General features: G+C 51.6%; 1 protein-coding gene across 1 annotated transcript; it reads right to left on the bottom strand.

Moving 5' to 3' along the window:
• Nucleotides 1–1784: 1784 nt before the first annotated feature.
• Nucleotides 1785–17693, bottom strand: AMZ1 (archaelysin family metallopeptidase 1). Its single transcript, XM_066560865.1, has 7 exons — nucleotides 17607–17693; nucleotides 9800–10130; nucleotides 9023–9190; nucleotides 8032–8160; nucleotides 7541–7704; nucleotides 5948–6124; nucleotides 1785–2485 (listed from the first exon to the last, which is right to left on the bottom strand). Exons 2-7 carry the CDS (start codon nucleotides 10101–10103, stop codon nucleotides 1916–1918), a joined length of 1512 nt encoding a protein of 503 aa, XP_066416962.1. The 5' UTR covers nucleotides 10104–10130; nucleotides 17607–17693; the 3' UTR covers nucleotides 1785–1915.
• Between the last annotated feature and the right edge of the window lie 1416 nt (nucleotides 17694–19109).

Here is a 19109-nt window from a genome sequence, read left to right as displayed (position 1 = left end):
ATGGTGTCAAAAATACCTGTTTGCAGTCGCAAGAGCTCTCAGCAGAAATTCCTGCTCTCACAGCAGCACTCACACGTGCCAGGTGTCACAAGGAGTCCCCATCTGTGACTTCTGCCAGCCCTTCTGTGCCACCCCACTCCTCTGCTGTCTCTGGAACGTTATGATGGGAAGCTGCCTCTGTTCTCTTGGGCAGGGTTGTCATCCTGAGCCTCTTTCTGGGAAGTTTCTAAAGTTCAGCCTAAGAACTCAGTGCAGAACCAAGGAGGAGCAAACAAGGCTGAACAGCGAATAATCTCTTGCTTAAAATAGCAAATGTGTTCAGGCAACAACTGAGTGAGTTCGGGGGCAGAACTGGGATTTGTAATTCAAGCAGGGTTTGTTTGGAAGGTTTCTGCTGCTGGGAAGAATGTGTTGGATGAGAAGCCTTGGATGAGGAGCCGTCACCTTTGCGGCTGCCAGGAGAGGGCGGCAGCCGCGATTCTGCTGCTCCAGGCTCGCAGCCTGGAAAATGTTTCCAGGAATTGCCGTCATCGGCCCCGAAGCCAAACTCCCTTTCTCTCCCGGTATGAATCATGCGGATGTGAAACGCTTGTGTTTCCGGAATGCAGCTGAATTTACTGCAAAACCATCTTTGCTACTCACCTGCGTGTGTAAATCTCCGGAGTTCTTCCCGTGTCTTCCAGTTGTCCTCTTGTTTCCTGCTTCAGAACCTCACTGATGGGCTGGGGGCCTCAAAGTGCACAGGGCAAGTGCCCCGGCAAAGCAAAGCTGCTGCTGCCTCCTCGGAGGGAAACATCTCCCCTCTCTCCCATTTGCTGGTATCTGATCCTACCTGCTGGTGCTTTTAGCCAGGAGAAATGTGGAGCTCAGCCACGTTGCCATGAGCTGTGGGAGCGTTATCAGTGCTCAGGGCTGAGGGAGCAGGGTTGGAGAGGGTCCAGCCTTCCCCTGGCAGGAGCACAGAACCCATCGGCCTCTTGAGCTTTGGCTATAAATAGCAGGAGGAGCAGAGAGGAGCAGCGTGCCCTGGCCATGGCAAGGGAGGCTCTGCTCTCGTGCTGCCAGCACAGCACCAGCACCCAGTCCTGCTCCGTGGGAAAAGGGAAGGGCCAGGGTGGTCACTTCCCAAGGCAGAAAGGGGAATACGTGTGTGGTTCCCCTTTTTACATTAATAATCAATGAGTCTGTGAATGTTTCCAAAGGTTTCCTCTCCTGTGCCAATCTACAGAGGATGTGGGTAGTTCCAGCTCATGCTCCAAGCCTGGCTTTGTTTGAACTGAGGCATCTCAGGAGATCTTTTGAGGGTCTGCCAAGAGACAACCATCAGGCTAACGCTGCTCTTTGGGGCAGAGCTGCCAGGGATCTTTCTGCTTTTCTCTGTGCCCCTCTCCTCCATCTCCCCCAGCTCATAATGAGAGCCCACCAGCCTGGATTGTGCTCCTGTGCTCAGCACAACCTCCAGCTGGTGGGACAGCGAGCAGAGCACTCTGAGTGTTTGAGGGAGAAATCTCACCTGTGCCTGGGACTGACTGCTAAGCAGAGAGGAGCTCTCTGTGTGGGGGAGCTGCCCTGGTTTCATTTGCATCTGTTTGTTCAGATGGCCCAAGCTCCTGTGTGAGCATGTTCAGTCTTTACTGGGGACGTGGCTGACCTCTTCCTGGCCAACTTCAGACCAAGAAAACAAAAGCACCTACATGGGACTTGAGGTAGGTGTGGACTGGTGGTGTCATTTAGACCAACACAGCAAAAACCCTTGGAGAAGAACTAATCACATCAAAACTGAGTTAGCAATCTCAGAAATCAAAACACCTTTTATTCCTGGGGGAAGTTGCTGTTTCTCTGAGACAGCAACAGCTTGGGGTGAGGAAGGCTGGAAGCAGTGAGCTGAGCAAAGCTGGCCCAAGGCAGCCCCAGCCTAGTTGTCCTCCCAGCGCCAGCGATGAGGGGACGATTCCCCTTTGGAAAGTTTTCTGGAACTCAGCTTCCTCCGCAAGGAGGAAAATTTGTCTCCAAGAACTTTGCGTAGCCCAGTGCTGTCCCTAGCAAAGGGCAGGTCCTTCCTCATAGCAGGCAGCTGGCCTGTAAACATTTCCCACTTAGCCAGGGCGTCCACACTCCTGTCCACTTGAGCCAGTTCCTCCTCAGAGACGTTCCTCTCCAGGGCAGCGATGCACATCTCCAGCCACAGCTCGTAATCCTTGATGGTGTCCGTGGCCTTGCTGTGCCCAGGGGGCCGGGGCTGGCCCTGCCCCTCCTGCAGGGAGCTGGGCTGCTCGTCCTGCTCCAGCTCTGGCCCCAGGGACAGGCCCTGGCTGCAGGTGTCGGGGGTCAGGGGCTCGGACAGGGAGGTCACGGCCTCGGAGTCGTTCTCGCAGCACATCCCGGAGTCGGAGCTGAACGGGAGGATGTCCTCAGAGGCAGAGAGCTCTGCTGACTCCTGCCTTGGCCACGTGGACAGCACGGTCTGTGTCCAAGCATAGAGCTTCTGTGGTGAGAGGAGAAAGGTTTCATTGTGGAGGATGAGAGATGCTATTACACCTTCCCTGTGTTTGCCAGGTAAGCCTGTTTATCTTGGGTGGCTCAGCTGCTGCTGCCGCAGTCCTCTCTGCCAGACACTGGGGTCAGGCAACTCCTGGTGACCCTACAAAGCAGGGGCTTTCTCTTGTCCCATTTACTTGGACTGTGGCAGAGCTGCCTCCAGTCAGATGTGGACTTTATCTGCCCTGTTATTGAAGGTGGTAGGAGCAAACTGCACCAGATCACTCTCTGCTATGTGAATGTGGCCTCTAGGAGAGGCAAACCAATGCCTCTCCAGAGGAAACTCTGTCATTATAGAAACTCTTCAGATAGTGGTGAGGAATTGTGTTTCATCATGTTATTAATGCCTGTGTTTTATTCCTAAGAATAGCTCTTCCCCTCCCAAGCTGAAATGAACAAGTGGGAGGCTGATTCTAGAAAAGAATTAATGAAAGGAAAATGTCTGAGACAATTTCCTTTTTAAATATTAAATGCCACAATGAGGCATGTAACAGGTTGCTCCTGGCACGTTTGTTCCTTACGCTTTAGGGAATGAACCACAGTATGCCAGTCATCCTGGGTAAAAGGTGATCTCATCTGCCTTGCTGCCAGTGTTGAGGGTTTTTTGTGTGTATTTTTCAGTTTTTCACACTCCTGTGGCCTATTTCGTCTCCTTTACTCTCTGCAGCACCCAGTGATGCATCTGCAAAGCCCCAGTTGCTCAGCAGTGACAGGATTAGCTGGGCTGTCCCCACAGTGTGCCAGGCACAGAGCTGGACCTGTCCCTGCTCAGCTCAGGGGGAGCTGCAGTGCTTGAGGAGCAGGCAGGAGATTCCCAGCCCTGTGCAGCTCCCTTCTCTCACAGCCCCCCACTGCTCCCTCCTCCTTTCCTCCTCTATTGCTGTCTCTTCAGGCAAGTGACAGAAAGGATAAAGAGCTCAAATTGAGTGGGTGGGAGAAATCAGCCCTGCTTCTCATTTCAGTCTGAGCATGGAGCCTCGGGGAAGAATTCTGTACAGGAATAAAATGGACTCTTTTCAGCTTAGCTAATCCACCCTGCCCCCTCCCTCTGGGGCAAGAAAAATTGTAAAGGAACAACTTTTCTCCTGCCTGGTCCCACCTCCAGTGGGCCTTCCCTCCCTCTGGATTTATCCAACAAAGGCAGTGCCAGAAGCTGAAGTGGGAGCTGGGCTAAAGAAGTGGACAGCAAAGCTACTGGAAAGCTGCAAGCAGCCCATGATTTTGTAATGGCTCTAAATTCCCAAGAATAGTGAATCTGGGAAGGAATCCCAATTGCTACTTAGCCCAATTCCCAGGAATAAAAAAGCTGTGGAGATGTGGATTTCCCAACAGTACATTGGGGTTGTTCAAGGCAAAAAAGGGGGATAATCTACTCAGGATCACTGCCTGAATTCCCAGAATCTCTTCAATCTCTCTCATCCGTTGGGTGGCTTTTTCATTTGAACCTTGGGTGGGTTTGAAGGGCTGCAGCCTCTTATGTTCTCCTGTTTAACCAGGAAAGAATGAGCTCTGTGTGGGTTTTGTTTACCTGCAGGCAAGAGCAGCTGAAGTGGATGTCCACCCTGAGGATGTCACTAAGACCTGCTGTCTGTGTGTGTGTGTGGCCACTGCAAACTCATCCAGCACCATGTGAGGACAGCCTGGGATGCTGCACAAGCAGCAGGTGGAAATGTGGAAATGTTGATTGTGGTGGGGAAACACCAGGACAATTAATTTGCTTTCAGTTTTCGAGATGACTCATGCTGGAATAAGCAGCTGGGATAAAAAATGGAGTGTGGTTCTGAGTACAACTCAGATAGATAAGTTGAGGAGCTCTTTCTGCTGCATAAGCACTGGTTTCCTGCCCCAGATTGCAGATCTGAGCAGTGTTACCTGGTGCTGCTGAGGCACAGCTTGGTTCTGGCATTTCCTGTGGTTATTAGGAGTGTCTGAAGCTGTTTTGTGGCAGGTGGGGACCTGTGATTGTTTCCAAGAGGAAATGTGACTTCAGACTTACACTTAACATGCTTGGCAATTTAACTTTGCTCTCTGTTATTGTCTCCAAATGCTTTCTGCCCTCTTCTGTCCTGTTCCTTAACTATTTAATTCATCTCGGGCATTTATGTCTCCTCTCAACACCATGGCAAAGCCTCTTACAGAGATTATCACAGCTGTCTTACACCAGCTTATGCTGGTATCTAGTTGAGCTTTGCCCTCTCAAGGAAGCAGATGTGACATTTGGCAAGTGCATCATTCCTTAAGGTTTGTGTTCCCTGTCACCAGAGGATGCTGAGCCAATTACTGTATTTGCTGCAGGTGTAAAGGCAAAAATATTTCTAGAAAAGATAAATGCAGGTGGCCATTCTCTTCTAGAAAGCACTGGCTGGATGATGACAGGCTGGGTGTTTAAATAAAGCAGAATTTATTTGCTTTATTTAAGCAGAATCTTCTGGTGGTCTGGGCAATTTAGACACTTCTCTGACAGAAGTAGGGACCAAACAGCCACAGAGTCAGAGAAGGGTCTGGCAGCACCACAGATAAGTAGGAAAACCACAAAAAAGTGTGTGTTTCCTCACAGTCTTTGCCATGCTTCTGTGTATCTGATTCCATGCTGAATGAAACCAGAGGCATCTCCTTTCTCATTCTGCTCAAATCTTGTTACAAATACAACCCACAGACTTTAAAATCGGCAGCCATGGAAAATCCTGCCTCTGAACATGATGTGTGTCAGACAGGAATCACAGCCAGGGGGAAGATGGGTGCTGAGTGAGAAAGGGGACATTATTTCTATTCCACCAACCATTTGGCTACTGAATCCTGCTTTTCAGACAGCAGAGGTAGAAAACCCTTTCAAGAGTTAAGGGTGTGTTAGCACTGTTCCTGGTCTGTCTAAATGTGGTGTTAGCAGTGGTATGGGTGAGAGAGAAGAGACAAAAGATGAGTCTGGGACCCTGCACATACTGGGGGTAATAATTTGGGATCCATTCTCATAGATTTAAACAGAGGAATTGCAGCAAAGTACACACACGATGTGTCCTCCCTGTTCCCAGCAGCCCCAGAGAGGCAAAAACCCAGGGTGGCAGAGGAAAGGGCGTAGCTGTGGGAATCCCTGCACTCACTGCTGCTCCTGCTTGCAGTCTGCCTGCCCTTCCCACTTCGTTTTTGGGAATAGGAAAGTGTGGTTGGAGTGTGGCAGTGTCCCTTGGGAAGAGCCAAAATCCCTGGAACTGTGCAGAGCGCTTTGTTGGTCAGAGCCTGTGCAGAACACCCCATGTTCAGGTGTGAGGTGCCTCAGCCCTGCATGCTGAGAGTTCCTGAGATCTCCTGCCTTCCCCAGGCTGCTGCAGCACCCTCAGCGCTGGGGTTTGGGCTGGGCCAGCCTGTCCCTGCCCTGTCCCTGCTCCGGGAGGCTCTGGGGCTTGGGGCTCACCCTGTAGCGCTCGATGAGTTTGAAGCCCACCACGTGCTGCAGCTTGCGCAGGCAGATGGGGCAGGGCTCCAGCGGCCGCAGCAGCACCTCCTCCAGGCTCAGGGCTCCCTGCATGATGCACTGCAGCCAGCGACACGTCCCCAGCCCCATCAGGTGGCAGATCTCATGGCAGGTCACCTGTCGGGGAAGCAAAGATGGCAGCAGTGCATGGTCATTCCTGTTTCTGCTGCCCCCTCCCCTTCTCCTCTGCTGTTCCACCTTCCCTGCTCCCCCACAGGCTGACCAAGCTCCTGCTCAGCAATGGCTCTCCCCCAGCCTAGGCCTGTCCAAGGTGGCAGGAGAGCCTGGCTGCCTCTTCCCAGCTCCATGTTTGTGTTGTGGAGAAGGAGGGTGAGGCAGATGTGGGGAGCCCTGTAGGCAGAATGCTTGGTGGTGCTGCTGCTCTTCCCAAAGGACAATGTGGTGGTTTTTGTTGTTTTAGGGGTTTTTTAAAGAGGAAAACCAGTCCCACTGGGGCCTGAAAAGAGCAGCGCAGCTTGTGTGAGAAATGTGCAAGAAGCTGTTGGCAATAACAGATCTGAGTCCTTCCAGAACAGACTCCATTAACATTTGTGCCAAAGCAGAAAACTGAGCTGGAGTCAGCTGGCCAAGCATGACTGCCTTGGGAATTGGCAACTGTGGAAAGGCTGAGGATGGAGGACTCCTCTCCTCCTCCCATTGCCACCTAATATAATTTAAAATTATTACAGGAAGAGGCCTCAAACTAGAAAATCCTGAGCAAATACCAGGGGAGCAAAGGGAAGTGGCTTTGAATGTGCTGGTGCGACTGCTCTGTGTGGGCCACCTTGGGAGGGTCACTGGAAGCAGAGCTGAGATAAGGCAGATGTTGGGATGAGGGAGAACAGCACTCATGAAGATGATGTGTTGGAGGTTAGGGAGGTTTAAGGGCTCTGCATTTATAAAGATGACTTGGCTGAGGTATTCTTGTCCTCCATCCATGCAACAGGGATGGCACAGGGACCTCTCCCCTTACAGATGTCAGTGTCTGAGGAGGACAGAGTCACCCTTTGCAGCCATCCATTGGTTACACACAGCTCCACCAGATATTCTAATTATCCTTCAAATACTGTATCATCCCTGCTGTGCCTGACAAGAAAAATACTCAGGATTACCCAAGCATGAGCCTGGGAGCTGGGCAGGGCTGTTTCAGTCCTGCTCCACGACAAAACCTGGTTTAGTGGAAGGTGTCCCTGTCCACGTTAGAGGTTTGGGACAAGATGGTCTTTAAGGTGCCTTCCAACCCAAACCATTCTGTGATTCTGAGGCAAGCCCTGTAGCCTCCCCAATAACTGATGTTGTCACTTGCTCCAGTGGCGAGGGGAGTAGGAGCTGTCCATGCAGGGCTGGTTCATTCTGCATTAAAATGAAAGCTCTTTATGTCTGAATTCAGTGTGGATGTAGCTGTGACTGCCTGTGCTTCTGGGAGGAGTCTCATGGCTGCTTCACTGGGCTGAGGCCTGTTTTATGTCTTGGCCTGCAATATTTAACCCTACCCAGGAAGAAGCAAGGGGTGCAGGAGGTTGCTGGTCCTACCTTACAGCACTGGACCATCTCCTGGGCACTGAACTGCAAGCTCCGCTCTCCACCCTCCTTGCTGACTTCACAGAGCTCTTCCTTCTGTGTGGGTGGGTTCAGGCTGCTACAACCAGCCTGGGGGAAATCCCCAGAAAACCTGGCAAAGCTGCAGACTCCCACTTCTGTGAAGAGAGGGGAGTAAAGTCAGGCATCTGCTCTTTTACAGCTGTCTCTCACCTTAGGCAGCATGAAAATACAACTGTGGGAGCACAGTCCAGCTGGGCACACAGGGTGTGATGAGACCCACTCCCCAAAAGGTTGGTATCACCTCAGTTACCTCTGCCTGGATCAGGAGCTCTGATCCCCCTAATTTCACATTGGGGGAAAGTTCCTCTTAGCAGAGAATAGCATATTAAGAATTGGCTATTCCAGTCTCACAGGGAAGGGATTTTGGTACAGTGCTGCCTTATTCACACACTGTGCTGAATCACCATGGGACACCAGCCCACCTTGTCCTGGCAGGAATTTGCTGAATGTGAAGCTCCAGGTCTCACATGGGTAAAGGTCCAGCAGGGTAAGTCCAAGGACACACAGGGCATCCATGGGTTTGTTGTTCTTCAGGAAATTCAGGATCCCATCTGGACAAATACAAGAGAGATGTTCATTTAAATGAAGAATCCCTGGAAGGCACAGAGCCAGAATTTCTGCTGCTGATGGGAGGAGGATGTAATCCAAGCCCTGATGGGGCAGAGCTGCTGGATTCATCATCTCAGGTGGAGAACCACGGCTGTGTAGCCCATCTCTCAAATCAGAGAAGACTTGAATTTGGAAGTGGTGCTGGGCACAGAGTCAAAACAAAGCAGAGTTGCTGATGAATTCAGTACTAACCCATGGAAATGAGCACCTGGAGCAGAATTTCCCTACAGGCAGTTCAGAACCGAGCTGGAACAACCGCAGGGCTGCAGTGCTGGGTCTGTGCTGCGCATGTGCTGCCCATGGTACCTGCAAACATCTCATTCCAGGTGGATGTTTGTGCAGTGCAAGTTTGGCAACTGGCAAACCCAGTCCCCTGGGGAACTGTGTGACACTTGAACCCAAATTTCCTATCATGAAAGGCCTGTGAGTTCCCCCCCTGCACCACCCAGGCCAATAATTTACTTTGGCTCTGGACAGGGGATGGGAGAACTCAGACTGCACCAAATCAACAGAGCCTTCCCGCAGAGCTGATCCGATCCAGAGCTGGACCTGAACATAATAGCACTGAAAAACACAAACAGCAGAGGAAAATATGATGAAAGTCACTTTGTTTTTTATTCCTGTTTCCAGCCTCAAAGCTCTGGGCTTTCCATGGGAACAGGATTTCTGCCTTTTCACTCCCTTCCTCATCCCCTCCCAGGCCAGGCAATGAAGGGCTGTGTCAGGCATTTCCTAAGGCAGAGCTCGTGTCCGTGTGCCAGGCTGGTGTCTCGGTGGGCTCCCTGCTGCCAGCTCCTTGCTCACCTGCGTGAAGCTGCACCCTGTCCGAGTCCTGGCTGTGGCGGAAGCAGCAGTGGATGGAGGAGACTGGGATGGAGGGAAGGCACTTCACACGCAGGCCCAGGAAGAAAGACTCCACACAGCTCTGCAGGGAATCCAGCAGCGAGAGCCCAGCGGGGCCTTCGATCAAATCTGAGGAGAGAGGCTCTCTGTCAATGCCTTGCAGCCAGGGTGAGCATTAGGGTCTGATGGGGTTTTGTGGCACTGGCCACAGCAACTGGGCAGGCTGGTTCATTCTGGAGCTCATTGCTCACTCTGGGATGTGGTGAATGCCTCTGGATGGTTATGGATATAGAGGAGGAGAGGGAGCTCTTTCTGAGAGGTTGCTCAAGTCATCAGTATGCTCTCATTAGCAGAGCAGATGTGCTGGAAGGTTGTCTCCTGTTTAAGTTGTGCAGAATGATTAACGTGGGAACAGGTGGCTGTGTTTAATGAACCATCAGAGACAGACCTCCAGAAATGCTAGTTTTTCCAGCATTGTTTCATACTTTGATATACACATATGCATAAATTCATAGCGAGCCTCACCCAGGGGCACACATACCATTTATATGGCAGGTCTACCACCACAGCTTGTGACTCTGGACTGGGGACATGTCAGAGCCTTGCCTGTTACACTTGTCTTTGCTACGGCCATTGCATTTGCAGGTGAATCCTTAGAGGAGGGTGTTAGCAGCACTCAACACCACCCACCGCCCTCCTGTGTCTCTCCAGGCAGCCCAGTGAAGATCCCCCCATTACCTATAGGCTGCAGGTAAATGTGCTTTCGACAGAAGTTCTGTTTCCTCCTCAGCATGGCGTGGTAGAAGGTCTCAAAGTCCTCGGGGGCATCGGGGTGGCTGAGCAGCCAGTCGAAGGCCGTGCGGATGAGCAGCGTGCAGAACAGCGTGCGCTGGGGGTTGTAGGCCTCGGACAGGAACAGCTTCTCGGCCCTGGAGAAGGCCTTGGCGTAGAGCTCCTGCAGCGCGGGGTCCGTGGAGATGAGCGCGTCCTTCAGAGCGCGGGGCCCGAAGCTGAACTCCTGCGCGTGTTTGCACTGCAGCATCGCGGGGCACGGCAGCGGCGGCACGGCCTGAGGGAGGGGACACGGCCATCAGCGCCAGGCCTCGCCAGGGATGGGAAACCTCACACCTGGGGGACACAGCCGTCAGCACCGGGTACACGTGGGATGGGATCTCATCAGGGATGGGAAAACTCCTCATGCCTCAGGGACACGGCCATCAGCGCCCGGCCTCACCAGGGACAGGAAAGCTCCTCACACTTGGGGGACATGGCCATCAGTGCCTGGCCTCACCACAGATGGGACACGGCCATCAGTGCCCGGCCTTGCCAGGGGTGGGAAAACTCCTCATGTGTGGGGGACACGGCCATCAGCGCCCAGCCTTGGCAGGGACAGGAAAGCACCTCACATTTGGCCCTTGCAGCAATGAGCACCAAAATCCCGGCTGTAGGGGGTGGTGGGATTCTGTAAACACTGCATGTTGAGTTCCAGGCCCCACACTTCGTGTGGGAGTGGCTGTTATGGGTTCTCCAGGTCCCCATGGCTGTCACTGGTTCAGGGACCCTGTGCCAGGAGATGGTGCTCAAGAATGCACAGCCCCAAAATGGTGCTGGGTGTCTGGAGTAAACCAGATGGCTTCACTGGTTTGGGGTTTTTTTGGTGCTCTGTCCTGAAGCCCCAGAAAGATGAGAAATACCTCTCAGTGTTGTGCAACTGATTGCACTGGACCTTGTAGGCTGTGGTGCTCTTATTTACTTGGGATAAACCACACTCCTTGGAACAGGTCCATGCCAGGAACAAAGAGGTTGATGTTGGTCTTTATCTGTCGATCAGAAGCCTAAACTTCTGCCTTATCTGACACCAGTGAGAGCAGCTGTTCTCTGGTGACAATTTCCTCTAATACCTTTTAATCCTAACTATTATCCCAGGGCATCTTTGGCTCCCAGTGCTGTTGTCAGGCTGCAGGATTTGGGTACATTTGCCCAGCCAAGGTGGGACTTGCTGTGCGAGGCTGGTGGTGCCTCTCTAGCAGGACGCGCTTGGGCCCATTGCCATCGTGTCCCTTCATGAACAGCTTCATGTCACACTGTGTTAGCATCAGCAACGCTGGGGATGATGTCAAGTGGTAAATAAAGAGCAAATGAAAGCCTGCAGCACAAAGAAACTAATTTGGAGCTTCCTGGAAATATCCTCTCCAGGGTCTTGTCTAAGGCCAGCATTCCCCAAAGCTGCAGAATTCCTATTCTTATTCCCATTCCTATTCCTATTCCTAGCACCTATTTCCCACTGCAGTTTATGCACTTGGGGAGGTGCCAGTGAACACCTTGGGGAGAAGGAATCAGAAGAGGAAACAAAGCACAACCCCCATGACTAGTCCATGTCTGGATTTTTCCTTTTTGTAAGGAGACCATGCCAAGCAGAACTGGAGCATTTTGGAGCAGTGCTTTGGGCTTTTTGCTTACCACAGGTAAGTGCTCCACCTGTTCACAGCAGAATGAGAAATTTGAGGGATACATGCACAAAAGCCCAGGGTTTCTAGGAATAAGTGTTGCCTTCCTCTAGGCAAGTTCATAGTAACTCAAAAGGAGCCAGAAAAGCTTTCTGGGTGGACATCAGCTGCTGACCATCACTGCTCTAGCAGCAGCATTCAATCACAGGGAAAAAAAAGAGAGATTAAATATTTTAAGGAGGAACTGGTTAAGTCTATAATTTAAGTAGGTCTTTAGCCTAGTTCTGCTAGGTAAGTGGCATTCACTGGCCCCTGAGGACAGCAATATGATTAAGAAAATTCAATATTTAAAAAAAGTAGTACCAACATGAGCCAAAGCCTCTCCTCACTTATGCAGAGGTGGTTTGCACTTTAAGAGGAAAGTGGCAGCCCATTAAAATTAACACTGCATTCCTTCTCATCTAACCCTTGGGAAGAGCTGGGTATGTATTGGTAGTCCTTAAAAGGGCTCATTTAGTGTGATCTTTTTTGTCTCTAAGGGTGTGTAGCTTGGAGAGGGAGTGGATAAGCAGTTTTCTTTCATTTTTGCAAGCTTTGTATTTCACTTGCATTAAAGGCTGACAGCAGGTGGCATGGGGGGACCTGAAGTGGTACAAGGTTCCTAATCCAGTGAAAGTTTAGAAAAAAAAAAATCTGTGATACTTTCTGAGCTCTTCTTATTGCCAAAATTGTCCAAATTGTTCCAGCTGGTTTTTACAGGGAGCAGCAAGAGTTTGTGTGAGGTTTCCCTGCACTTGGTGACCCAAATCTCTACACTTCTGACTTCCTTCCAGATTTGGGAGCACAAAGTGAGAGTCTGACCCCAGCAGGTCACCAGGAGTTTTGCCTTGGAGTAGGGTGAAGATTGGCATTTTCCTAATGGACAAGATTTCACTTGTTCTGCACAACCTTTAAATACAAGCATCCTTTTCCTGGTGATTGCAAAACTTCCACGGTGGAGCTCTTAGCAATATTCAGCTCCCTGAGGATGTGATGCTGCTGCCTGCACAGTGCAAGTCAAGAAAGAGACTTTGCACTTGGTCCAGGTTGAGACTGATCATGTTAAAGGATTTAAATTTCAAAGTTTCTGGAAGCATGAGCTGCTTTCATTAATGTTTTGGGCAGCAACTGGAGCGTTGGTCAGGGGAGGAGGAGCTGGTTGGAAAATGAATGCATTTTTCTCAGCTAAATGGGAAGCAGCAAAGAGTGGATGTATGTGACAGCAAATACAATGAGTGCACAGTCTTGCAGTAAGTGTTCCCCCCAGGGTCCCTCATGGAGTGTAGTGTGAGCCCAAAGCTATGGGATATACATTGTTTCCCTAGACTTCCTAAAAGGGGACATTCACCCAGCTCCAGACATTCCCAGCTGTGTCCATGGGTGTTTTGTGATGTTCCTCATGCCCAAGGGTGCCCATGACGACGCTTTAGGGGTTCAAAAGCTCGGGCACAGGGAGGCATTTGCAGGAATTCAGTCTGGAATGACATGTGCCTCCTTCTCCTGGAGAGTCTGCCTTTGCTTCCAACAGAACAGCAGCAACCCACTACACTCCCCAAATCCAAGACAATTGCTTCTCTTTAGAAGCTTTTCTAAAATACTTCATTGGAGAAAATTAATGCTTCAAAAAAAATTTCTGGACCAACTTTAGTGGTTGAAAAAAGAAGCTCTTTTACCAGATTAGCCATAGTAGATGTTATTTGTCTTGGTCTAATATAGGGATATGGTGTTTCATTTAACTGGAGCAGAGCTACAGGGCTTTATAATTTTTAGTTCTTGTGCTGAGGGTGCCGGGTGTAACTCCCTGAGGCAGTCCCTCAGGAGGGAATGGCACTTTGGCTTGGATAGTTTCTTTCCCAACTCAGTTTTTAAGATGACAAGGTGGGGATGAAGAAGTGGAAGCACCAATGCATCCTTCTGCCCTTCAGGTACTTTAGAAGATGTTCTGCCTTTAAAGAAGCTGTTTTGGCCCCTTGTGAAATGACAAGCTGTGGGACCTGACCAGCAAGTCCTGGGGAGGAGAAAGTAACTCCTTTTGTTTAAAAGGCCACTAATTTGTAGTTGCACTTAAGAAAATGCTTTAAGCAAAATAATAATCTAGAGATCTGCTGCAAGTGGAGACACTCCCCACATCCACTCCTGTGCTGTTTTTTACTTTACCATTAGGAAAACATCCTGTTCCCAACACACATTTTGTGGTTCCATCTCACAGCCACTTGCTAACATTGTAATTTTTCCTAAACCAGGAGCAACTGTGTTGGACCACATGAGATCCAAGAAGGTTGGACCTGATGATCCTGGAGGTCTCTCCAACCTCAGTGATTCTGTGATATGAAGGAGCAATCAATGTCCCTGTGTGCAGGACGGAACATGTGCAGGACCCAGGGGCAGGGAAGGAGCCTTGCTGGGAATCTCATCCACTCCTGGAGATCCTCCTCTTTTTCTTTGTTATTTGCATATTTCATATCATCCATCATCACCTCCACACAGTGCAGAGGGGACACAGAGAACCCAAAGGTTTTGGCACTTGGCTCCTTGTCTGCCCCTGGCACCACCTTTCCCAAGGATTATATTGTAGGACATCAGTTGTGGCCTTTCTGCTCGTGGTGCTCCACAAGGCAGGAGCTCCAACACACTCCCTGAGGCTTTCAGCACCACCCCAAGGTTTCAGACCAGATTGGGCACATTACACAAATCTGTTTACTATGGAATCTGACAGATTTTATTTTATGGTGAGTGTTTTCACAAGAAACACCCCAAAATCCAGGCTCAGCACGTGACACCTGAGCAGCCTGTACACTCCCTTTCCCACAGTAACCTCTTAATGTGCTTCATGTGCAATTCAGGTTACTCATAAATAATTCTCTTTGCAAATCAGACACATATAAATTATTCTCTGTAATTGAAAATTACCTATGAATTATTCTGTTTGTAATTCACAGACATGTCATTTATTCTCTAATACATTGACATTGCTTTCTTGGATAGATATGCCTGTGGCTGACAGTAACAGGATGATTCTCAAAGGCCGAGGCAATATCATACAGTGTGAGTTCATTTGGGATATTCTGACAAAACATGGATGGTCTTGTGTGAAGAAATTCCATGTACAGGTCCAGAAAGGGCACTCAGTGCATTATGAAGTTATTTGGTATTGAATAGAATTTGACCCTAACATTGCAAAGATTGTATAATTTTTAAGGTCTTTCTAAAGCTATTTATTTTATAAGCTAACTTGTAAGTAATTTCTAGTTCTGACTCTCCCATAGGCACTGCAGATGCACAGAAGCTTCCCTCTGTTCCCTTCCCCTCTCAGCTCTTGTGAAGTATTTGGAGGCAAACTGACTTTACCTGGCTCTTTGCATGTCAGAGGGACATTAGCAGGGTCTCTTAACACTGATTAATTACCTTTGTTAGGTGCTGCACTGTAAACAAGCAGTGATAGTGCAGAAAATTCATCGCCAGTCAACAGAAATGAAAGGCCCAGAGCAAACATAACGAGCGATAACTAATTATCAACACATGCTCCAGTTACTTAATAGCTCTTTCCCTGAGATTTGCACTTGGTGTCTGCTACTGCTGCTCCAGGATCAGCCTCTCCTTTTCAGTGCTTCCCAGTATTGCACCCATGACAGCCTGAAAGCAATTTTCTCAATTTATTTGTTTACATGTATAGAAAGCGATTTTTCTTGACTGAGAAGCTCTGCTCCAAATAAAATTCTCACTGGTCCAGCTCCTTCCTCAAGGAGCTCAACACAGCCCCTCACACAGACCCAGGCTTTGCCTGCTGAGAGGCTCAGCTGCTGGGGTCACACCAAATCTCTTTGGCCAGGCTCAGACCTGGATTTGAGATCCTCAGCAGTTTTCAGAACCAATCCCCTCTGCTCACAGAGAAAATCCACTCTGGACCTGCTCAGCCCTCTACTTGCACCCTCATGGAGCTCTGGCATGCTCTGTCCAGTTGGCATTAAGTAGCCACAGAGCACTGAGTCAGATCTGTGTGTGTTCCAGCCCAGAAACTCAGATAAAGCCTTCTGGCCTCAAGTAGTGCCAGATCCCAATAATATTTGTGTGTAATGTCTCTAGAATATGTCTGTGGCTCAGAAACAGATGGTCTCGGGAAGAGTCATTCCTGGTGCTGTGGAAACCTTCAGAGATTCACACGTGCATTTACCAGGAGCAAAATCTGCCTGTCCTGTTGGAGCTGTGATTGATGTGTTGCTGCTGCAAGACTCAGCCCTGGAAGTTTGTCCTCTCAGGAATCTGCCTCATTAATTAACTTAGACTGCTGGACAAGTTAGATGGACAACTCAACAATATGCAAAAAAGGTTTGCAAGGTGAAAGACAAGACTTGTAAAGGTCATTAAATACCTAAGATGGAGGCAGATGCTTCCTTTTGTCCTTATTTAAATATTCTTATTTAAGTGTTCTTAAGTATTTAAGAACACATACACGTCCACTTTGCCTTTGATTTTGTTTTATGTTAAAGCCTGCTCTCTCAATGTGCTGTGCTTCATTTTAATACGTCCTGAGGACATACATTATCCCTCGGTTCAGCCTTCTCTTCTACAGGTTTTATTTATTCTATGCTCGTACAAAGCACTACCCTATTTTTCAGTGCCTGCCATTTGAGGCTTTCTAAGTGTCACACAAACATTCATGAACTTCTCTGTGCTAGCCTCCAGAAAGTAAGCTGGCAGTATGTGCCTTTCCCCCTCCTCCCCCTCATCACCCATTTATTCACCATTTTCAGAGTTTTCTCTGTTCATTTTAGTCTGGTTCAAGTGCCTGTGCTGCTTCTCCCATGCACACATGTGACGAAGGGCTGGCTGTGTTCTCCTTCCCTGGCTCTGACATGAAATAATCCTCCACAATCCATGTCTGCGTGCTGTGCACTTGCTAACCAGAGATCCAAAAGCACGGAGCAGCATCTATCAGAGCTGTACAACAAACGTAGCACTGCAGAGATAGCCGAGCTCTAATCACTCAGCTCCAGGCACTTTGCTCTTCATCATACTTGTCTAGACAGACTAAATGGTCTCTGCGAGACAGCCCCGGTGTTAGCCAGGAAAGCGGCTGCGTTTTCCATACGGATGAACTCCCAAACAGGTATGGCTAAGGGTGGGTATTCCCTGGAGCACGGGCGGTGTGGAAGTGCCTCATCCCGCGGTGAAAAGGTAAAAAGGCGCGGGGATGCGGTGCCTCCTCCTCCCAGCACACCCAGTGCTTTTTAAGCGGTGCCGCCAGGTCGGGGATGTTTGCGGGCATTTCGCAGCCCAGGGGAAGGAAGGGGCTCCGAGGTGTTACTACAGCCAGCATGGCTGGGGGGGACAACGACAGAGCCCAAAGCCACGGTAGGGGCCGGCTGTAGCTGATCAGCAGCCAGCGCTGCCCGCCGGAGGGCTGCTGCGTGCGAGGCATGTTCTGGAAGGGCCGCAGAAGCAGGTGCTGCTCCTGGGACACCTGAACAGCCCCGGCCCCGCAGGTGTGAAAATGGGGCTGTGGATGCTGCTCCCGGGTGCGGGAATCACACGGGTGGGTGTGCAGGGAGGGAACAAGTCCCCCAGCGCTCTGGGACGATGCACCAAGCACGAACACCGAGCTCACCCCCGGCACCGCAAACCCCCGGAGGCTGCACCGAGAGTGCCCGGGCGGGACCCCTGGAGCCCGTGGGGATGATGCCCGGAGCGCAGTCCCTAATCCCCGGCGGGAGATGCCCCGAGCGCGGTCACCAGCCCCCGGAGAGGGATGCCCTAAAGCGTGACCCGCCGCCACCGGGGGAGGATGCCCCGAGCACGGCCACCATCGTCCGCGGAGCGATGCCATCGCCGGGAAGCGCTGCCCGTCCCCCCGGGAGGTGCCCCGAGCGTGGCCACCGTGACCCACGGAGCGGTGCCCGTCACCCCGGGGGCGATGCCCATCACCCACCTGGGGGTCCCGCCGCACTCCGGGGCCGCCCGGACCCCCCTTCCCACCTGACCGTGCCCTCCCACGATGCGGCGACCCCGCAACCCCCCCGATCCGGACAGGACAGGACAGGACAGGACAGGACAGGACTCACCGCCCGCCGGGCCGGGACTGCGGAGGCCGGGAGGAGCGGCAGGGCCGGGGCACCCGGCTCGGGGCTGGCGAGGCGGAGCGGAGCCCGGCAGCGGCGGCGGCGGCAGGAGGAGCAGGAGGAGCAGGAGGAGGAGGAGGAGGAGGAGGAAGAAGAAAAGGGGGAGCAAAGGGGGGCTCGGCCCCGCCGCCGGGAGCCCGCGGGATTCGCCGAGCGGCCGCGCAGAGCCGCCTCCTGCCGCACCCGGGGCAACCGCCGGGGGGCGCCCGCGGGGAGCGGCCGGGACAGGGGACACCGCGACAGGGACGGGACACGGGGTCCGGGAGAGATACGGGGACAGAACACGGGGACAGGGACAGGACAGGGGGACAGGGACAGGAAACGGGGACAGGGATAGGAAACGGGGACTGGGAGAGAACACGGGGGCGTGGGGGACATGGGGACAGAGACAGGACAGGGGGACAGGGACAGGGCACGGAGTGCAGGGACAGGATACGGGGTGTAGGAGGGACACGGGGTGCGGGGCAGGACACGGGGTGCAGGAAGGACGCGCGGTCCAGGAGGTGCGGGGTCAGGACGTGCCCGGTCGCGGCGGGTCCCGCTCGGCTGCCAGAGCCCGGAGCGGGGCGGGAGCGCACTCAGCCCCGGTTTGGGAAGCGCAGTCCCCAGAGAGCCCGGGCTGAGCAGCGCGGCGGTGCCGGGGGATGGAAACCCTTTAATGTGTGCTCTAAGGAGAGCTGGGCTGTCTGGGGGCCGGTTGTGCCGGTGGCTGGTGCCATCCCCGCCCTGCGAGCCGTGTTTGCATTCGCCTTGATGCCTCGCTCGCAGCATCGCTCCCACATGACCCGGATGCGTTTGTGTGTCCCACGATGTCCTTTAATTCGGGAATATTATCTGTTCTTGGAAAGGTTAATTACATTAAAGGAGTGGATCTCTGTTCCCATTTCTTCATGGCTTCATTTATTCTGCCTTTCATGTTTTGATCCTCTTCAGTGCTTTGATCCCTCACTTCTGCCATCCCTGAATGGGAGGAAAAAGGAATACCCTGGCTGGGACCCAAGCGTGTCCCTAAGTGACATAAACTCAAATTAGGAAAAAAAAAATATATTTTACAGCCTCAGGGGCTGTAGCAGTGCTGGCAGCCCAAATGCCATCTGCATGCCCAGCACAACCACAGGGCTTGCAAGGGCCAGCAGAATGTCCTGGACCTGTCGTGGCCAATGACTGCATGCCATGCTGCAGGACTAGCAAGAGCAGGGTGAGACCATCCCTGCTGCAGCCTGCGTGCCTGGGACCTGCATTGCTCTGAAGGCACTGGCAGCATCACTGGTGAAAAATTGCCCTAATTTGCTGCTCTCATAATCAGGCCAAGGCAAAGCAGCAGCTTCTCCTGGCAGCAGACGCTGCTCGTGAATCTTCCTTGTGGGAAACCTTCCTGAGATTCAGCGTATGGGAAGGGCAGGAGGGAATTCTGAGGCCTTGCAACAGTATCTTCTTCCACTTCAG

This window comes from Molothrus aeneus, chromosome 16 (assembly GCF_037042795.1).
Source record: "Molothrus aeneus isolate 106 chromosome 16, BPBGC_Maene_1.0, whole genome shotgun sequence".
NCBI lineage: Eukaryota > Metazoa > Chordata > Aves > Passeriformes > Icteridae > Molothrus > Molothrus aeneus.
The sequence above is the reverse complement of the archived record's forward strand: the minus strand, read 5'-3'. Positions and strand labels throughout refer to the sequence as shown.

Coding starts and splice junctions, on each gene's coding strand:
- AMZ1 (XM_066560865.1), bottom strand. CDS start 10,103: ATGCTGCAGTGCAAACACGCGCAGGAGTTCAGCTTCGGGCCCCGCGCT. Junction 9,191..9,799: donor CATTTACCTGCAGCCTATAG/GTAATGGGGGGA, acceptor CTCTCTCCTCAG/ATTTGATCGAAGGCCCCGCT. Junction 8,161..9,022: donor CAGGGTGCAGCTTCACGCAG/GTGAGCAAGGAG, acceptor GTATTTGTCCAG/ATGGGATCCTGAATTTCCTG.